The sequence below is a fragment of the Ictalurus punctatus genome, chromosome 8 (assembly GCF_001660625.3).
Source record: "Ictalurus punctatus breed USDA103 chromosome 8, Coco_2.0, whole genome shotgun sequence".
Taxonomy (NCBI): Eukaryota; Metazoa; Chordata; class Actinopteri; order Siluriformes; family Ictaluridae; genus Ictalurus; species Ictalurus punctatus.
In genome coordinates this window covers 9,271,397-9,290,671 of record NC_030423.2, presented here as the reverse complement: position 1 = coordinate 9,290,671, position 19,275 = coordinate 9,271,397, and the positions used below count along the sequence as shown (strand labels likewise).

General features: G+C 41.3%; 1 protein-coding gene across 2 annotated transcripts; it reads left to right on the top strand.

The window, feature by feature from the left end:
• The first annotated feature begins 389 nt into the window (after positions 1–389).
• On the top strand, positions 390–17,307 carry slc25a51b (solute carrier family 25 member 51b). Of its 2 annotated transcripts, none has more exons than XM_017473694.2 (2): positions 390–497; positions 15,889–17,307. In XM_017473694.2, exon 2 carries the CDS (start codon positions 15,954–15,956, stop codon positions 16,896–16,898), a length of 945 nt encoding a protein of 314 aa, XP_017329183.1. In that variant the 5' UTR covers positions 390–497; positions 15,889–15,953; the 3' UTR covers positions 16,899–17,307. The 2 variants fall into 2 exon arrangements, with proteins under 2 accessions (XP_017329183.1, XP_017329184.1); XM_017473695.3 differs by lacking the exon at positions 390–497 and adding an exon at positions 10,717–10,945.
• The last annotated feature ends 1,968 nt before the right edge of the window (positions 17,308–19,275 follow it).

Genomic DNA, 19,275 nt, shown 5'->3' with positions numbered 1-19,275 from the left:
AGGCCAGGCAATGATATCAGGGGTGCAATAAGTGTTCCAGTTCATCCCAAAGGTGTTCAGTAGGGTTGAAGTCAGGGCTCTGTGCCGGTCCCTCGAGTTCTTCCAGTCCAACCTTGGCAAACCATGTCTTCATGAACATTGCTTTGTTTTATCATGCTGGAACAGGTTTGCGCCTTTTATTTCAAGTGAAGGGAAGTACTACGCAAGGCAACTTTGTTTCAACGGTTTGGGGAAGGTCTACATAAGTGTATGAAGCTCAGGTGTCCTCAAACCATTGGCCACATAGTGTAGGTATAAATGAGGAAGCATAAACAGTTTACCCCCTTTTCAATTGCAATGACAACATAGTGTAATTATATCACTGTCCGCTAGGTGGCAGTAACGGCGCCTTCAATGTAAAGTTGTATATATAAAGGAAGAAGAGACAGCGCGCCCTGTCAAGTGATGGTTTTTCCTGGGTCACTCCCGCGAAGGTGTGTGTCAGCGTGTCAGTCAAGGTAAAGAAACGGCTCTGCTGTGTATCATGTTTATTTCATACAGGATAAAAAGTAGCATTTTAAACGCGATGTTACAAAGGCCCCAGACGAGCCCTGACACGTCCCTGGCCTGTACATGCAGCTCATCAGAGGGTTAACACTGCTAGCTCGGTAGCTAACTAGCATCTCAGCTGGCAGAGTTTCCGTGATCTTTGCTTAAGGACATCTGTTCGGTTACTGAATTAAAAGGACCAGCTGTTGTTAATCGGTATTTTCTGAGCAGATGAATTCGGTTAGCTAGTTGCCTGACTGCTATTTTATCTCTGTGTGATCTGAGTCATCTGATCTGGCACCCTGATTTGATCAGATTAGTCAGTAATGGGTCTTTTAATGAGCTTGTACCACCTGCTACTTGATGCGCCGACATCTGCCCCTGACTGTGGAGGGGAAGTGGTGGTGAGATCAAATAATTATCAGTGTCATCCTGGCTAACTGTTTACTGCGAATGAAGGGCACGCCCCATCTTAGCCCAACTCCTAATACAACTACACTATACTACACTATACTATGCTGCACTATTCTACACTATATTACAGTACACTATACTGCACTACAGCACACTTCTACGCTATTCTGCACTATAGTACAGTACACTATACTACAGTACAGTGCACTATACTACACTGCTCTATAGTACACTTCTATGCTATTCTACACTATAGTACAGTACACTTCTATGCTACACTGCACCACAGTACACTATTCTGCACTATACTACAGTACACTATACTACAGTACACTATACTACACTTCTAATCTACACTATACTACAGTACACTATACTACAGTACACTATTACTACACTATACTACAGCACACTATTCTACACTATAAGACAGTACACTATACTGCACTACAGTGCACTATACTACACTGCTCTACAGTACACTTCTACACTATTCTACTCTACTACAATACACTATTCTACACTATACTAAACTACACTATACTACAGTACACTATTCTACACTACAGTGCACTATACTACACTGCTCTACAGTACACTTTTTACACTATACTAAACTACACTATTCTACACTATACTAAACTACACTATTCTACTCTATACTACAGTACACTATACTACAGTACACTAAACTACACTATACTACAGTACACTTCTACACTATACTACAGAACACTATACTACAGTACAGTACATGTCTATGCTATTCTACACTATAGTACAATGCACTATACTACACTGCTCTGCAGTACACTTCTACGCTATTCTACACTATAGTACAGTACACTATACTACACTGCACCACAGTCCATTATACTACACTGCACTAGAGTGCACTATACTGCACTATACTACAGTACACTATTCTACACTATACTACAGTACACTATATTACACTGCACTGCGGTACACTATACTACAGTATGCTATTCTACACTACAGTATAATATACTACATTATAGTACACTTCACCACTGGTTCTCATACTGGGGGCCACCAGATGGTGGCAGTGGGGCTGAATAGAAATTCTAGAACCCTTAAAAAAATATAATAACATTTTGCTTAACATTTGAACATTGATTTGCATAATAATGAGAAATATTAATAAATTAAATCAATTATACACAGCACACCAAAAAGAAACATCCGTTGATATACTAGTGTACTGTTGCCACACGCTGATTAAACCCAAGACTAGTTCAAATGGAAATGTTTTTAGATAGAGGAAATTGTCTCTTAGCTGAGAAAGTTAATACAGAAGAGCCTAGCGTGAAAAAAATTAAGTAGCGAAAATTTGATGACTCTATGGGGCCACAAATGGATGCGACCTACACAAGGGGGGGCCTTGAGCTGAAAGTTTGAGAACCACTGCACTAAATCACAGTATGTTGCACTACAGTACAGTAGAGTATAGTACACTGCGCTTCACTACACCACAGTACACTGCACTACAGTACAGTATAGTATGCTGCGCTTCCCTACACTACAGTATAGTATGCTTCCCTACACCACAGTACACTGCACTACAATACAGTATAGTACGCTTCCCTACACCACAGTACACTGCACTACAGTACAGTATAGTACGCTTCCCTACACCACAGTACACTGCACTGCAGTACAGTATAGTACGCTTCCCTACACCACAGTACACTGCACTACAGTACAGTATAGTACGCTTCCCTACACCACAGTACACTGCACTACAGTATGGTATGCTTCACTACACCACAGTACGCTGCACTACACTACAGTATAGTACGCTTCACACCACAGTACGCTGCACAACAGTACAGTGTAGTATGCTTCCCTACACCACAGTACACTGCACTACAGTACAGTGTAGTATGCTTCCCTACACCACACCACAGTACACTACACTACACCACAGTACGCTGCACTGCAGTATAGTACGCTTTACTACAGTATAGTACGCTTCACTACACCACAGTACACTGCACTATACTACAGTATAGTATGCTTCACTACACCACAGTACACTGCGCTATGGTACACTGCACTACAGTTCACTACACTACAGTATAGTATGCTTCACTACACCACCGTGCACTGTGTCATGGAAATTAGACAACACTCGCAGACTCGTCCTCTGAAGGTAAAAAGGTTTTACAAAAAGACAGTTAATACAGGATAGAATAATGAGAGCGCTCTAAAGCCCTTGTACTAAACCACTACTATATATGTGAAATGCAGAGCATGACATAATTCTGTGTACCGATAAGAAGCAGTTTGAGGCAGTTCAAACAGGCTTTGTTTTAGGATCTTGGAAGATGTTTAAACAAACCTTGAACAGAAGAACATTGTTTGTATCTATAAGTAGATAAACATTCTGTACTGATGACATGACATGGCCTTCTTAGGTGTTATCCTCTGAGAATGAAATAGAACAAAACTATTACAAAGTAAAAATGAGTAATTTCCCCCATTTTATCACTACAAAATATGATAACTAAAATTAAGAGTAATTACTATGCTGTGAGTACATCAGAACTTCAGAATCCTTTCACGGTTCAACTGAAATAATCATAAAACAGAAATAATTAAGGCGCTAAGGGTTTTTTTTTGCAGATATAAAGTATCCTGTAGTCAAGCAAGCTCATTTAAGATGAAACGAGAGTCGTTATGGTCAAAGGAATATTTACAATAGGTGCAAAATGAATGTCAATGGGTCGTCATCGTCAGTGTCACTGGGAGAACCTGATACCCAGTCAGGTTTAGGATACAAGTCAGGTTGGTCATCATAGGGATAGTAATCAGTCTTTGTCAACATAAGCGTTTGGTCATTAGTGATTTCAATGCGAGTGAGAGACTGCTCCGAACGAGAGAAACAAAACAATTCAAAATGAGCAAGACAAGAAGAATTATTGCACCTATTGGTAGACAGACGGTTAATATCCATGAGCCCCATCCCCCGAGTACTGAGTTCAGCCAATCAAACTCTGTCTCACTATTCTGCGGATTCTTGATGGAGAATTATGGTCTAGTTCTCCTATTGCAGTCCCATCTTCTCCAGCTCAGTGCATGGCTCTGGCACCCTCCTGCAGTGGCTCGCATGCATCCACATGGCTCTCTGGCTGGCCTTTACCACAGAGTGAGTGACGAATGTAGAATGGCCCCGACCACCGTGGCTTGTTCCACCTGGTCCTGCGGAAGTCCTTGATCACGATCCACTCTCCATGCTTCACATCATGCAGCGGAACCTTGGCTAGAGCTGGAAGTGCTGCCTTTACCTGCTTCTGTATAGAGTGCAAAGCAGAGGACCGGGTTGCACAGTAATTTACATTGCATCATCACATGCTGCAGTGTCGGGAAAGGAGCTGTCACAGGTCCAATTCCTGTGTGTGGAGGTCTCCCAAGCAGTATCCCAAAGGGGCTAAGCCCATCCCTAAGCCTGTTTCAGAACAGCATTTGTGCAATCTGTTTTTTTTTTTTTTTTATTTTTTTTATATAAAGTGTCCCATTTTCTCTCTCTACCACTCCACCACTAGCTGGATGATATTCTTTAATTCAATACCCAAATATTCACCCACCTACTTAAGGGCATGGTTCACAAAAGGTGTGCCATTATCACTACCCTGTCTGTGTCCTATTTGGACATGGGGACGTGGCCTTCTTTACCTTCAAACCTCAATCCACGTTATGAGTGGTGAGTAATTGGAGAAGCTTGTGCTTTATCGCAGCTATCATTCCCCCTTTTTAAACGCATGGTCCGTGCCATGCGTCAACTTTGAAGAGAAGGACAGCCCTGGGGGCATCGCCAAACTCCAACAACCGTGCAGCCTGCTTTGCGCCACACTGCCTTTTCCTCGTCAGTAGCTTGTGCTTGGAGGTCTGAAAGCTGTAAAGGAGTGATTTATTTTCTTTTGAGTTTTGGGACCATCGATGCAGCTGCTGGCTTTGATGCACTGTCCGCTCGAGCATTTCCTAGGAAAACATAGTCTAATTTGTTAGTGTGTGCATCACATTTGCATACTGCAATAGTTTTGGGGAGTAGGACTGCGTCCAGCAGCTCAGAGACTAGTTTGTGGTGGGCTATGTGTGTTCCTGAACTCGTCAGGAAGTTCCTGTGTTTCCTAATTGTCCCCAAATCATGTACTACCTCAAAGGCATTTCTACTGTCTGTGTAGATATTTACTGACTGTCTCTCAGCATGTCTTCATGCCTCTATGAGGGCATACAGTTCAGCTGCTTGTGCTGAAAGGTTTGAGGGGAGAATTCCTGACAGACTGTCTCGTGTGCAGTCACTACTGCATAGCCCACTCGATTTTTACCTGTCTCTGGGTCACGTGATGCTGACCCGTCCACAAAGAGGATCAGATCTGAGTTTTCCAATAGAACATCTTTCAAGTCGACTCTAGGGGAGCAGAGTCTGTTAGTCAGTACAACACAATCATGTGGTTCCCTGTCTCCGTCTGTTGGAAGAAGAGTACCAGGGTTAAGGACAGTACATCGTTTTATAGTGACATTCGGCATGTCTAGTGTAACGAAGACACTACATGTCTAGTGTTATGGTGCAGCCACCATTGGGTGGAAAGGTGAGGTTTTCTGTTCAAGTAGGAGTAACAACACCTCATGTGGAACCAAGAGGTTCAATTCCGAGTAACCTTCCAGGTCTCTGGATTCCACCACAGCTTTCTCAGCTGCTGCTACAGCACGTACACATGGGAAACTCTGCAGTGACTGGATCCAACTTACCTGAGAATGAGCTGTCCAACCTGTTGCATATGCCATCTCTGAGTGGTGCTTCTAGATTGGTATAGTTTAGAATGAAAGATCTTCGATACAAACACATACCTAGAAATAAGTTCTCTCTATCCTTTCTTCGTTAGAGGCTTGGGAATCTTCTGGATTGCAGATACTTTGTCAGCTGAGCGTTTCCCTCCACTGGTGGAGATGTCGTGCCCTAGAAATGTCACTTCTTGTTGTACATACTGTAATTTGGAGAGACTGGCTTTGTGGCCGCCTTTCGCAAGATGCTGCAACAATTTAATGGTCAGTTTCACACTGTGCCCTGGATAAAGTGATAGAGGTGCTAAGCTGTCCTTGAGCATTTGGTTGCATATTGTTAGTGACTCTCGATACCCTTAACACAAGCGAGTGAAAGTGTAAGGACGTCCATCAAATATGAATGCAAACTGAAACTGATTGTCTTTATCAAGAGATATACCGAAAAAACGTATTATCTCAATCTACAACTGAAAACCATTCGCTATTTGCCGGAACCTGGATTATTATAGTGTAAGAATTTGTAAAGAAGTCTGGAGCTCTCTTTTTGACTGCTGCATTAACCGCTTGCAAATCTTGTACAAATCTCCATTCATCAGGTTGTAAGGTTTTTGTTTTTTTTTGCTTCTCTCACTGACTAATCAGGACCGGGAACAATGACCCCTTCAATAATGAATTGAAATCTGGTCTAATGCCTTCAATAGCTTCTGATTTAAGAGGGTATTGAGATTGTCTGGGCCTAAAGTCAGATTTGGGCATGATCTCGACTGGTGGTGCACTTTTAATCAGGCCTGTTTCCCTTAGGCCCAATTTTTATAAAGTTAGGCTGTACCACATATTGGTGGTGGGTTTCTGTTCCCAATCTGTAATTTTCCCACTCTCACATAATCTGACCCATGATCCCATGTCTTTCTACTGTTTGTTCTTTATTTTGGCTAATGAGACGTGGGGCGTGGATTCTGGGACAAAAAATGCACGCATCTGAGTGTCACTCAATTTGTCACACCAATATAGGTACAGCTCTTCACTTTCTGGGATATCCATAAACCATTCTTTCTCAAAATGAAAGTCTCTTCCTTCATGCACTTGCGCTGTGCAATGGAGGACAGAGGACAACCTAAAATCAACACAGTTGTCCTTCATCTTATGTGCCAACGTCAACAAATGAACACAGGCTGAAGGCTTGTTCTGCATGGACCATTGATAAACACAGAGCTCTGTTTCTTTAACAAATGGAGTTCCCAAAGATGAGTCATCAGTTATTGTTACTCTCTGAGGTGAGGATATAAAATTTAAGTGTAAAACACACATTAAGTCCTTGCCCGGTAGATTGACTGGACATGAAGATGAAATTTTGTCTAATACTGACTGTCCTGTTACACCCATGGAGTGCAGTGACCGTGAACTCATTTTCGGAGATTCTTTCAATTCGCAGTTTTTTATTACTGAATACATTGCTCCGGAATCTACCAAAAATGTGACTCTTTGCCCATTAACTACAAGAGATATACATGGCGACTGTGTAAAAGGAGAGGCATTATACTTTAAAAGGTTAAATGTCATGGTTCAGACATTTGTGAACTGTCAGTCTGACTCATATTGGATGTGGGTGTGTGGAAATATTCCTGTTCTTTGTGAGCTAACTGATAGTTTGGGTGTCTGATGTCATCTCTTCTGTTCCCAGGTGCCTCACCCTTCCCTTAGCTCCGCCCGTCAGTTTGCTTCTGCTCTGGACAGTCTCCTGCAAATTGTCCAACTTTTCTGCATTTGTAACAGTTTAATCCTGGGCCATAGCCCTGACCGCCGGGTCTTCCTCGTCTGCGTGCTTTTGGTCTTCCTCTCCCCTCCATCTTTCTTTCCTTTGCATCTCGTAGGAGCTTCTCCGTATGGATTGCATACCTCTTCCCTTGTGTGGGGTTTCCGGTGTCCCAGGTGATGCATTGTTGTTTGACTATAGCAGCAGTTTCTGGTTTCATGCCGTTCATAAAGCGGTTTCTGAGATGTGCCTCCCTTGCTGTGATGGTCGCCTGCCCATCTGCCAGAGTGTAGGGTTTCTCCAAGCCTGAGTTTGCATCATGGATCTCAGTGAGCCTGTACAGGTACTGTGATATAGTCTCCGAGTCTTGTTGTTTACACATCGCTATTTTTGTCATGTCCAGTCGCACAGGAAAGGTGTTCGTGAGCCTCTGCTGGAGCGCCATTATTTATGCTCTGTACCTTGCATTGACTTCATCATTCCACTATGGGTTGATCAGGCGCACATCGTTCTATGGGAATTCACGTGAAACCTTGACCCAGTCCGTGCCTAGTTTCGCCATGAGCAGTCATCGTAGTTAATGATTGGTGGATCTGAATTCTCTGCAGAATATCTGAAGTTGATCCCCAAACTTTCGTCTTCCTACTTCGCGGCGCACCGGCAAATGCGTCATGCCGCTCCTGATTTCTTCCAGCGTCCAGGGTCTGTGAACTAGCATAGGGCCTCCTTCTCCGGCCACTTCTAGCATTGGGGCATTTTGGGGCACCGTTCCTTCTCTGTCCAATTTTGTTGGTCTGAAGCCCTCAGGCAGCAATGTTGTTGGTCCCTTCACTTGGGATCTTGTGTGTAATGAGAGCGTAGTTCGGTGGGGGTCGGTGGCTCAGTTCTGATAGGTTCTGATAGTGGCGTAGGCCGGGCCGCTTCATCGTGAGCTTGTGCCTCTGAAACTGCAGGTTCCTCCTTACTGGCTGTGGGCGTCGTGGTGGGGTGGAGTCCAGGTTGGGATCGGCTTTCTGCAATTTAGCACACTGAGAAACATGAGGGCCCTGCCTGACATTCTTTTTTTTCTCTCCATGTGCCTCGCTCTGCTATTCAGCAAATGCCTTCCAGTCAGCCAAAAACTGCACTTCGCTTTTTGTTTTAGGGGTCTCTCTCTCTCTCTCTCTCTCTCTCTCTCTCTCTCTCTCTCTCTCTCTCTCTCCCCCCCCCCTTTGTCTCTAAATTAAGTTTCAGTTGTTCTAACTATCTGAGATAGTGTTAAAACTACCTTTTTCTGGGAAAGCACGTTCTTTAAACCATACATCATATTGGTTTAAACATCCTTCCCCATAATTCACATTAACATATGAGCACCCTGTCACAGGATGTGCTTTGCTTCATGGTTTTTCCCAGACTTTATTTTTATATATATTTTTTCTTTTACAGTTTCTACAACTTTCAAAGTTGTAATCAATTTAACATGCTTTGAAAATCAAGTGAATATGCATTCTCGTGCACAGACAGAAAAGGTGCAAAATGTGTGCCAAATCTCTAGACATTCAATTAATCATGTAACTTATAGGTTCAATAGAGTAAACCTTAAGAATGTAGAAGAGTTTACCTGTGTCCACATACAGCAATTTGGTAGGACTTCTGGTAGGTTTTCTCTTCCCCCCTTTTTTTTTTTTTTTTTTTTTTTTTTTTTTTTTTTTTTTTTTTGGTTAAAAAATAATAATTTCTTTTTTTAATTATTATTTTATCTCAGAAATTTACTTGTGCGTTAAATTTGCCAAATGTATCATGTACCGCTGATATGATGGAACGAGTCAATGGGGCATGCCACTTGATGATCCGGTGTAAAAATACTGCGCCTCTTGCGCTTCTTAAGTACTCTCTTTGCTTATTTATTCCTCGAAATGGACTCGTTCCATTTATTTTTACCATTATTATCTCCCTTTGTATATTAGGGCTGCACGATTATGGCCAAAATGATAATCCCGATTATTTTGATCAATATTGAGATCTCAATTATTTATCACGATTATTCTTTGATTTTAGGGACAACATATTTTTATTGTACTTTCACATTTAAATAAACAGACCGTTGCTTTCACCTCCATGTTGTGCTACATTCCTGCTAATGTACAAATCTTTGCATCAAATTAGACTGATCCTTAAAGTACATCATCTCGTAGAAGCAAAATATAAATAAAATTGTACCCAAAATATAGGATAAGTAAAAGTGCCATCAACCAAATGAAAATATCTATCAAATATAACAATATGCAACCAAGTGAAAACAATTCAGGCGAATGCAGAAAAGGCAATAACAGTGTTTACAGGAGGAGAGACTCAAGACAATTTCTTTTAGGAGATTACAAAAATTTAGGAGCACAGTTGAAGTTTAGTGGATTTATTTATTTATTTATTTATTTATTTATTTATCTATTTATTTATCTATTTATTTATTCTAAAGAGATGGTAGCATTAATGTGCCACAATATAACACAAGTAGGAATGAGAACTTGAGCTTGTCAATTATGACAGAATTTAGGAACATAGTGTGTGATCAATAAAAGATAGCAGTTGTGAGATCAGGAAGTTGAGAGAAGCAGATGATGTTCAGTTTTACTCTCATAATCATAATGGCTTCTCTGCAGTATTTCCACACTTGTTCGGTTGACTGAGCTGACGAAAAGCAGTGTGAAAGTAACTGTTGCGCGATGTAGATGCATTTTGGACTTCCTGTAGTTTTTATCCCGATTGTATTATACAAACCCGTTTCCAGGTTTTGGCACTACAAAATGACATCATCCCTGCCCCGCCCTATGTGATTGGCTGTAGTGTAGGAAGCGCTTGATTTGAGTGGAGAAAACAGCGGAATGTTCTATGAGTGGAGGACGAACTTTAAACATCAATATCGCAATTGATCATGTTCATTTAATCGTGGGCAGTCAAAATCGTAATCGCGAGCGATATTCGATTAATTCTGCAGCCCTACTCATAATATATATTAAAAAAACATACACACCCGTCGGTATGTATCTTAGTTTTGAAGCTGTGATCTAAGAAACAACAATATCTATGCCGTCTCATAGGCGAAGTTCCTCGAGCTTCTTTTAAGAAATCGCCTCCATGTAATACTATTCTCAATGTAATACACGCATTTCTTATATCATTGACTCCCTTCCACACAGACAGCAATACACAATGACTTCATAAAATTCTAATTCTAAATTGTTCATGATTCCTACCAGTCAGTGGTAAGGCTGCATCTGTCTTTCGCTCTGCATAACCGGGGCAAACCGCCTTCGTGTCAACAGAATTCAGGGTGAAACTTTTCCACGAGCGTCCTCCAGTTTGTTTGTTGTCCAGAAAAGCTGAAAAGACTCGCGCATCCCAGCCAGGAGATGCCTAATTGTCATGGAAATTAGACAACGCTCGCAGACTCGGCCTCTGAAGGTAAAAAGGTTTTACAGAAAGATGGTTAATACACTATGGAATAAAGCAGGATAGAATAATGAGAGCGCTCTAAAGCCCTTATACTAAATCACTACTATATATGAAATGCAGAGCATGACATAATTCTGTGTACCGATAAGAGGCAATTCAAACAGGCTTTGTTTCAGGGTCTTGGATGTGCAGACGAACCTTGAACAAAAGAACATGCTTGTGTCTCTAGAAGTAGATAAATATTCTGTACTGATCTCGATGACATGACATGGCTTTCTTAGGCGTTATCCTCTGATGAGAATGAAATGGAACAAGAACAAAACTATTACAAAGTAAAAATGAGTAATTTCCCTCACAACTGCAATACAGTTCACTACACCACAGTACGCTGCCCTACGGTTCACTGCACTACAATACAGTACACATGATGGTAGTGAAGGTCATGATAAATGAAGGTCATCTGGGAACTATAGAGTTCTGAATATAGTTTATATATAAAAAAAAAATAAAAATTTAAAAAAACCCTTCATGTCAGGAAAAGCCAGTTTTAAAAATAGTGTGGTTTAATGTTTCTGCTCTTAGTTAGTGGGATTTCTAAAGTGTTTTTTTTTGTTTTTGTTTTTGTTTTTTTTCTTCTGTCTTTTTTAAAAAAAAAAAAAAAAAAAAAAAGTGTAGTTGACATGTATCTTAATGACAGTTTTTCAGATGAAAGTTCACGAAATCTGTTGATCATGAGTGTGGGGTGTGTAGTGAAATATACTTTTAGATTTAGGATTCTGTTCATTGGATATTTTTTATTACATTTTAAGAGAAGACATGCTGCACAAGACCTGTCCCCCTATCTCCCCCCCCCCCCTCTTTTTTTTTTAAAAAAAAAAGAGAGGAAAAAAAAATCTTTGCCTTTAAACCTTGAAGAGATTATTTTCACATGATTGACCAAAAGGCTGTTTTATCTATGCTGTTAAGATGATTCCTCCATGAGTCAGGTGGGAATTTATTGTTCTCAGTCTGGTTTATGTGTGTGGGTGTGTATTTGTGTTATTTATGAAGGCTGGGAGATATGACTGTATGATTCAGCTTTTTCAAAGAGAACACCTTGCTGGTACTTGCATGTTGGGTATGAAAGGCAGTAATAAGGTTTTTACATGATTCAATTCACTACCTGTCCGAGGAGCATGCTCTGATTGGTCGTGCTTTTGCGCATGTATAATAATTACTAATTCGATATCAGATTGTTACCTTAAGCAAGAAAGAAGACTGCCCAAGGACATGACTTGTGCTCTTTTAGCTGCAGCTGTCTCCACTGCATCTCTATTTTTGGCACACTGCTGCACGTGCACGGCTTCATAACTCTACGCATTTCCAAAAGTTTGCGTACTGTTAAATGTATGTGTACAGGCAACAGATTTGTCTCGTGTACACTGTGATTTGCTTTTTTTGCAGTCTAACTGGAATTCTGGAGTACTCTAGTGCTGAATTGAGGCAGTGCATGAAACCTTTTATTTCATATCCTAAGAGTTGATTGCCTCTGCCTTCTATCCCCTTAGTCTCTGGATGGAAACCGTTGTTCTCTACAAAACAAATTTCCAAGTTGGTCTGTTTTTATTCACTAATTCGTTCACTTTATACTGGTCTGTCGCAATGGTATCCTGAAACCTTGTCTGAATTCACTGTGATACTAAGCCTTTTAATGTGACTGAGCAAATGTTTTTTTAAATGACCTGTACACAGAGACGATTAGTCCAATTAAGGTAGTATCCTGATCCCTCAGACCATTGACGAAATAAACCTCAAAAGCATCTGTGTTCTGAAGTGATGGGAATGGTGAAATATGAATCACGTGGATCCTCTGACGTGATCTAGTCCTTTGGTTGCAAGGCATCTTGTAGCATCAGCATGTGAAGAGAAAAGGCTTTTAGGAAGAAATTCACTCCTGCCAAGTTTAGAATCTGATAGAAACCACCATCCTTATATAATATTTCATTATATAATAAATAGACACCCAATTAGACATTAAGGTATTCCCTTCATCTTCAGTAACCGGTTCATCTTAGTCAAGGTAGTGGTGGATCTGGATCTCAACACCCATGATAAAGTGCTTTCAGTAGTTTAATGCTCATGCCACAGTGGTTAACCGGGTATTTGAATAAATATGCGCACCCATATTACATAGCATAATTATGAAAACAATAACTACGATATGAGTTACATTTCCATCAAATTATAGCACTGGCACTCTCAAGCACTTTCAGCCAAGTTACACAACGTAATCATAAAAGCAGCTGCCACAAGTCCTAAAACTGAAATTATTGACCTTTCACCGAGCTGGAGAAGGGTATAAAAAGATATATCTGTGCAAGGATACGATTACCAGCAATGAGGAATGACTCTACCCGAAGAGCGGAACAGAAAGATATAGAATTAAACAGCAGGAGACCAGAAGAAGCCATTAGACATGTAAAATATAAAGATCCACATTTATAGTAAAATTTCAAAATGTAATGGAACAACATCTGTAAAGCCAGATGTGCAATAAAGTTTGTGTCTGTATAACCTGTATAAGGAGTTCAGAACCTTTCTGAATGCAAATTCAGTTTGTAGCCATTGCACTAGACATGACTCAGGAAAAAGGGTAGTTCTTTCTTCATCTTTTTCTGGACTCAAGAGTCACCCTGGAGTTATGTAATAACTCTTATCACCAAAGCTGGGGCAAGCTTGTGTATTTTAGACCAGTGCTGCCAGACATGGTTTCCCCATTATACACAAACAGAAAGGTTGCTGAAGCATGGCTTCATGTTGGTTACGTATTATTTGCTTAGTGCGTTTTCATAGAGCATTCAAGGACAATTTTACAGATACAGTAATTCAGAATGTTTGCTTAAGTGTGAAAGCCATTTTTGAACCCAGACATGAGTTCACACGCACACAAACAGTAATTTAGGATTTGTCTCAAGTGCAGTCGTCCCATCCATGATGGCTCTCAACTTCCAGGCTGAATTTGTCATGTTACCTTCTGCTTCATACTAGGTAGGGAAAGGTCTGTTGTGCTCTACAGAGAAGACCGCAGTATGAGATTTCGCCCTAATTGTTGATTGTGTGTCAAAAATAACTTTTTTTTTGTTTTGTTTTGTTTTAAAAAAACAATACATTTATTAAATTAAATTAAGGAAAAATCCACCCTGAGAAACTAGCATCAATGATCTTCAAGATTTGAATAGCAGTTTTGTTCATTACCCACAATAACATTTGATTACCTACTGTTATTGGTGCCAATAGTTATGACTCCTTTCTTCATTTCTGTTCATTTTTATCTGTCCAGCTCTCTCACCTGTACACTAAGGATTGGCGATATGGACTTGGATCTAGATCACGATATTTTCTGGTATTTATTGCGATAATGATATCAGTGACGATATAAATACAGTACCATGCACCACTGTTTTTGGCTACAAGTGATAGCTGTTATCTTGAGAGACTGATCTAAAAATAAAGCTGATTTCTGTAACCAAACCAGTTCCAGATTGTAGAGGTACAGTAGCTCCTCATTTAGTGATAAACTCCTCCGTCTTCCGCCGTACTTGTTTTCGCTCTGCACGTGAGCTGCTAATCGGTCGCTGACCATCGCACACAGAAATACGTAATCAACTAGGCTTTATCGTTATTATTGCAGGAAGATAACATAATACGCAATTCTTATTGTGGGGAGAGTTTCTACCGGTATATCCCAAACGATAAGATATCACCCATCCCTACTGTACACTTTGCTCAAACGGAGAAGGTTACAAAGCTTCCATCTTGTTCCATCTAACAATCCAAGAGGAAATGGTTGCTAACCACATTCCCATCTCACTGTGTACTGCACTGTGTGATGTGCATCTAAAACTGAAGTCCACATAGTCAAGTTGTATGCAAATAATTATTGCAAAAAATATATAAAAGGCAGATTCAGACAACTACTTATGCCAGACTATATCTAGAATACATTGTGTGGCTATTATGTGGACAACCAAAAACTTGCTCGTTCTCACCCCATCTCAATGCCAGCATGCAGGTAAACAGGTTACTTTATTCTCTTAACAACCACCAACCATAACCATTTCCCCACTCTACCCTAAACTGTGGCAGTGATTCTTAATGCAACTCTCGGTCACTGCCACTATTCCTAATGGAATTTTAATTTTGGACTCAAAATTGCTTACGCAATTGGGAATGCATGGAATTTTAAGTGTAGGAATGGTAAATGTTTTGAATATAAGATTGTCTATTTTCCATTTTTATTCGGAGTTTGCTCCAATACATTTCCTTATGGACGGGGCAGGGTGGCTTAGTGGTTAGCACGTTTGCCTCACACCGCCAGGGTTAGCTCTTCGGGGGCTTCCTCTGGGTACCCCAATTTCCTCCCCCAGTTTAAAGACGTGCGTTGTAGGTTGAGTGACCTTTCCAAACTGTCCATTGTGTGTAAATGAGATTGTGCCCTGCGATGGGTTGGCATCTAGTCCAGGGTGTTCTCTGCCGAGTTTCCTGGAATGGGCTCCAGACGACCCCGTGTAAGATAAGCAGTATGGATGGATGCTTCCGTACAGTATGTTTGAGTGGACTTATTCTTTAAATAACCTTACATTTTAAATAAAGTAAACATTTAATTGCCTTTTCATACAGCAGCAGCGATTGTATTAAATCAATTAATTCCATGATTTTGAAGGGAAAAACCTATAACACACACCCACCATCACACACACCCCAACACCTGTACTTCCAATGAGCCCAGAATTCTTGGTACGAAGCCTGCGAAGTGTGAAAATGCACTTCTTGAACTCTTATGTATTATTTGATGTAAATTTCAGAGTGAAGGTTGATTTGTACGGTTGACAGGTGTTCATGTAGATTTGGGGTTCCCATTGCACCAATCGGTATACCGGATGATTACTTGATGAGTCTTCTTTCTGTTACAGGTTGCGCTGCTATTGAAGAGCGCTCATATGGATTTGGCATCAAACACCGAGTAGTGTGATATCCCATGGGGGTGGTTACCATCATGGCCCCAGACTCGTCCTTGCAACCTCAAGCCCTGCCCCCTCCTTCAGGCAAGCCATGTAGCAGCAGCCCTGTGCTTGGTCACAGCTTGGCGGTGGGTCTCAAACCTCGAGGGAAACACTATGTGTGTGGCTCGGTTGCTGCTTTTACTAACATCCTCATCACCTTCCCCATCCAGAAGGTGCTGTTCCGGCAACAGCTGCATGGCCTGCGGGCCACCGAGGCAGTACGTCAGCTTCAAAAAGAAGGTTTACGAACCCTGTACCGTGGTCTGCTGCCTCCACTGTTGCAGAAAACCATTACAGTAGCTCTCATGTTTGGGCTATATGAGGACTTTTCACGGTTGCTTTTAGATCACGGTGGGTCTTGCGGCGCTCCCGAAATTCTCACGCGCAGCGCAGCGGCGTTTCTGGCCGGCACGGCTGAGGCGGCCCTGACCCCATTTGAGCGTGTGCAGACACTGCTTCAGGATCACCGACACGCAGGGCGCTTCCGCAACACGGCACATGCTTTTGGCACACTGCTACGTGAGCATGGAGTGAGCGAGTGCTACCGTGGCCTGATTCCTGTGCTGCTGCGCAACGGGCCCAGCAACATGCTTTTCTTCGGACTGCGTGGTCCACTCGGGCGACAGCTGCCTGAAGCCCATACCCACGCTGGGCACATGGTGAACGACTTTGTGTGCGGCGGGCTGCTGGGAGCCGGACTTGGCGTCCTCTTCTATCCGCTGAATGTGATGAAGTCCCGGGCACAGGCGCAGGTCGGAGGCGCGTTCGTGCCCTGCACCCAGGTGCTCCTGACAGTGTGGAGGGAGCGGGGCAGAAGAGTGGTGATGCTGTTCCGTGGTGCGACTCTCAACTACCACCGCTCATTGCTATCATGGGGCATCATTAACGCAACATACGAAATGCTGCTTAAAGTCATATGAGGAGGGGGCGAGGCATGAGGAGAGAAGGGAGAAAGGAAAGCTCATGCAGGACGCTTCTCATCAGAGCTGACGATATTTCTTCTTTGCCACAGCACAGTTTTGGAGTTCAAGGGCACTGCCATTTTCTTTTGTATTCACTCACAGATTTAACAGGGATATGTTTTATAAAGAAAGAAAGCTAACCTTGTTCGGTTCCCTGAAATGTTCATTCACGTTTTGTCAAAATTCGATAGAACAACCACTGCCCCCTTGTACACTCACATGTCCTGCATTTGAGAAGTGGCTTATAAGGCTTAGAGATGGGACTCAAGATTAAGTGTTACATGATATGAACAGCATTATCTATGGAAAAACTTGTGATTATTTGTATTGACCCTAATTAAACACACACTTTGTTGCTTGGACCAGATCACGTGCATTTGATTTTATCTGTATTTTCTTTTACTTGTCTGCATTTTTAAATGAGCACTTTTGGCATGAAGTTAAATTAACAAAATTTCAATCTTTAGCTCTAATTTAGTCTATCAGTTTTGTTTGCTGTTTCTGTAGTGTGTGGTGTTTTTTTTTTTTTTTTTTTTTTAAAACAAGCCTTGCAGCTCCTGTAGAAGTGTCATTTTGCTTACAAGTAAGGGAAACTTATAGCCACCAGTGTAGTATTATTATTATTATTATTATTATTTTTTTTAAAAAGGGGGGAAAAAGAAAAAGTAGAATCTCATAAAGATATGACTCCGTATCAGAAAACAACTGAAAAGTGTACTAAATACACCTTGGCTAAACGTTTGACCATCATGCTTTTTGGCTTATTGAGCATCCCATTCCAGTTTTTGTCCCCCTTTTGCTGCTGTTATAATAACCTCCACTCTTCTGGAGCGTGGCTGTGGGGGATTTGACCATTCAGCCACATGAGCATTAATGAGGTGATGTTGGATGAGGAGGCCTGGGGTGCAGTCACGGTTCCAGTTTATCCCAAAGGTTTTCAGTGGGGTTGAGGTCAGTGCTCTGTGCAGGCCACTCAAATTTAGTCTTCAGGGACCTGGCTTTGTGCACAGGGGCATCGTCATGCTGGAACATGTTTGAGCCTCTTAGTTCCAGTAAAGATAAATTGTGATGCTACAACATACAAAGACATTCTAGATAATTGTGTTCTTCCGATTTTGTGGCAACAGTCTGGGGAAGAATCATGGCTGTGATTGGGTGTCCACAAACTTTTTGGCCATATCATGTATGTACACTGCAAGTCAAAGTTTTTGAACTCGAAGTGAATTATTAACCATTCGACAACGCTAGTATTAACTGTAAGAATCTTTGATCTTAACAGGTTTACTTTCCAAGTGCCTTTAATAAAGCATTAGGTAATTTGGAGATCTGTGAATAAAATGTAATGCTTCCTTTATTTATTGATTCTATAACATTTCGCTTGGTTTCTGGCAATAACGGTGATTACAATAAAATAAACTGGGTCTAAGATACCCTGTGATTTACTGCCCTCATACACAATGTGTTCCTACTGAAGATTAATGAAGCAAAATCTATTAACATCATAATCACTCATAAAATACAGTCCGATATTTCATGCCCCATGTTTAGTTTGACACAGACTACTTGAAGGATAAGAGTCTGTCCTACAGTATCAGACACTGCATCTACAGTTCTGCTTGAGATGACAGACATCAATGTGGTTCGAGGCAGGTTTATGAAGATTTGGGCACACAGGGTGCGTGATACAAAACTGGTGGCTTTAAGTGTTCTGTATTGATTAGTAGGGGTGTAACTAAATACGAAAACATTATTCAGTCTGAACAGAGTGTTTTTTTTTTTTTAAGTAGATATAAGCACAGCTATGAACAATTTAGTTTTTATATTTATTTTTTAGAAAGCGAATGTGAGATTTTTACTTTCAGGGCCGTGTTCACGAACATGAACATACAGTATTCGTCCTTTTGTAACTGGCTTGTAAGAGCTGGAATTGGCCGACCATGCTGACAGCGCTGGAATTTTCTACTGCTGGCTACGCCCATTTTGGGTACAGATAGTGTCATTGCATTACATCCCTTTTGGTTAGCTATATTTAGCCTCAAAACCAAACCAACTTAGAACACCAAACATGTCAGGATTGATCGACTAAAATTTTGTTTCAGTTCAAGTTTGACACCCTCTAGAGAAACGGGAACGTCACTGAGAATATATGGCCAGGTATGTTACAATGCAGTAAGCTGCATCCTCCTGTTGCTGAGTGATATACCAATATGTCCAAGGTCACATAGCAATTGCTCACTTGACTTCCTTCCAAGTGCACGAAGGTGGCTGACACTGACAGTGAGTGGAATTTCATATAATATCAATCAGTAATCCTTGGCTTGGCAGTGCTGAGAGG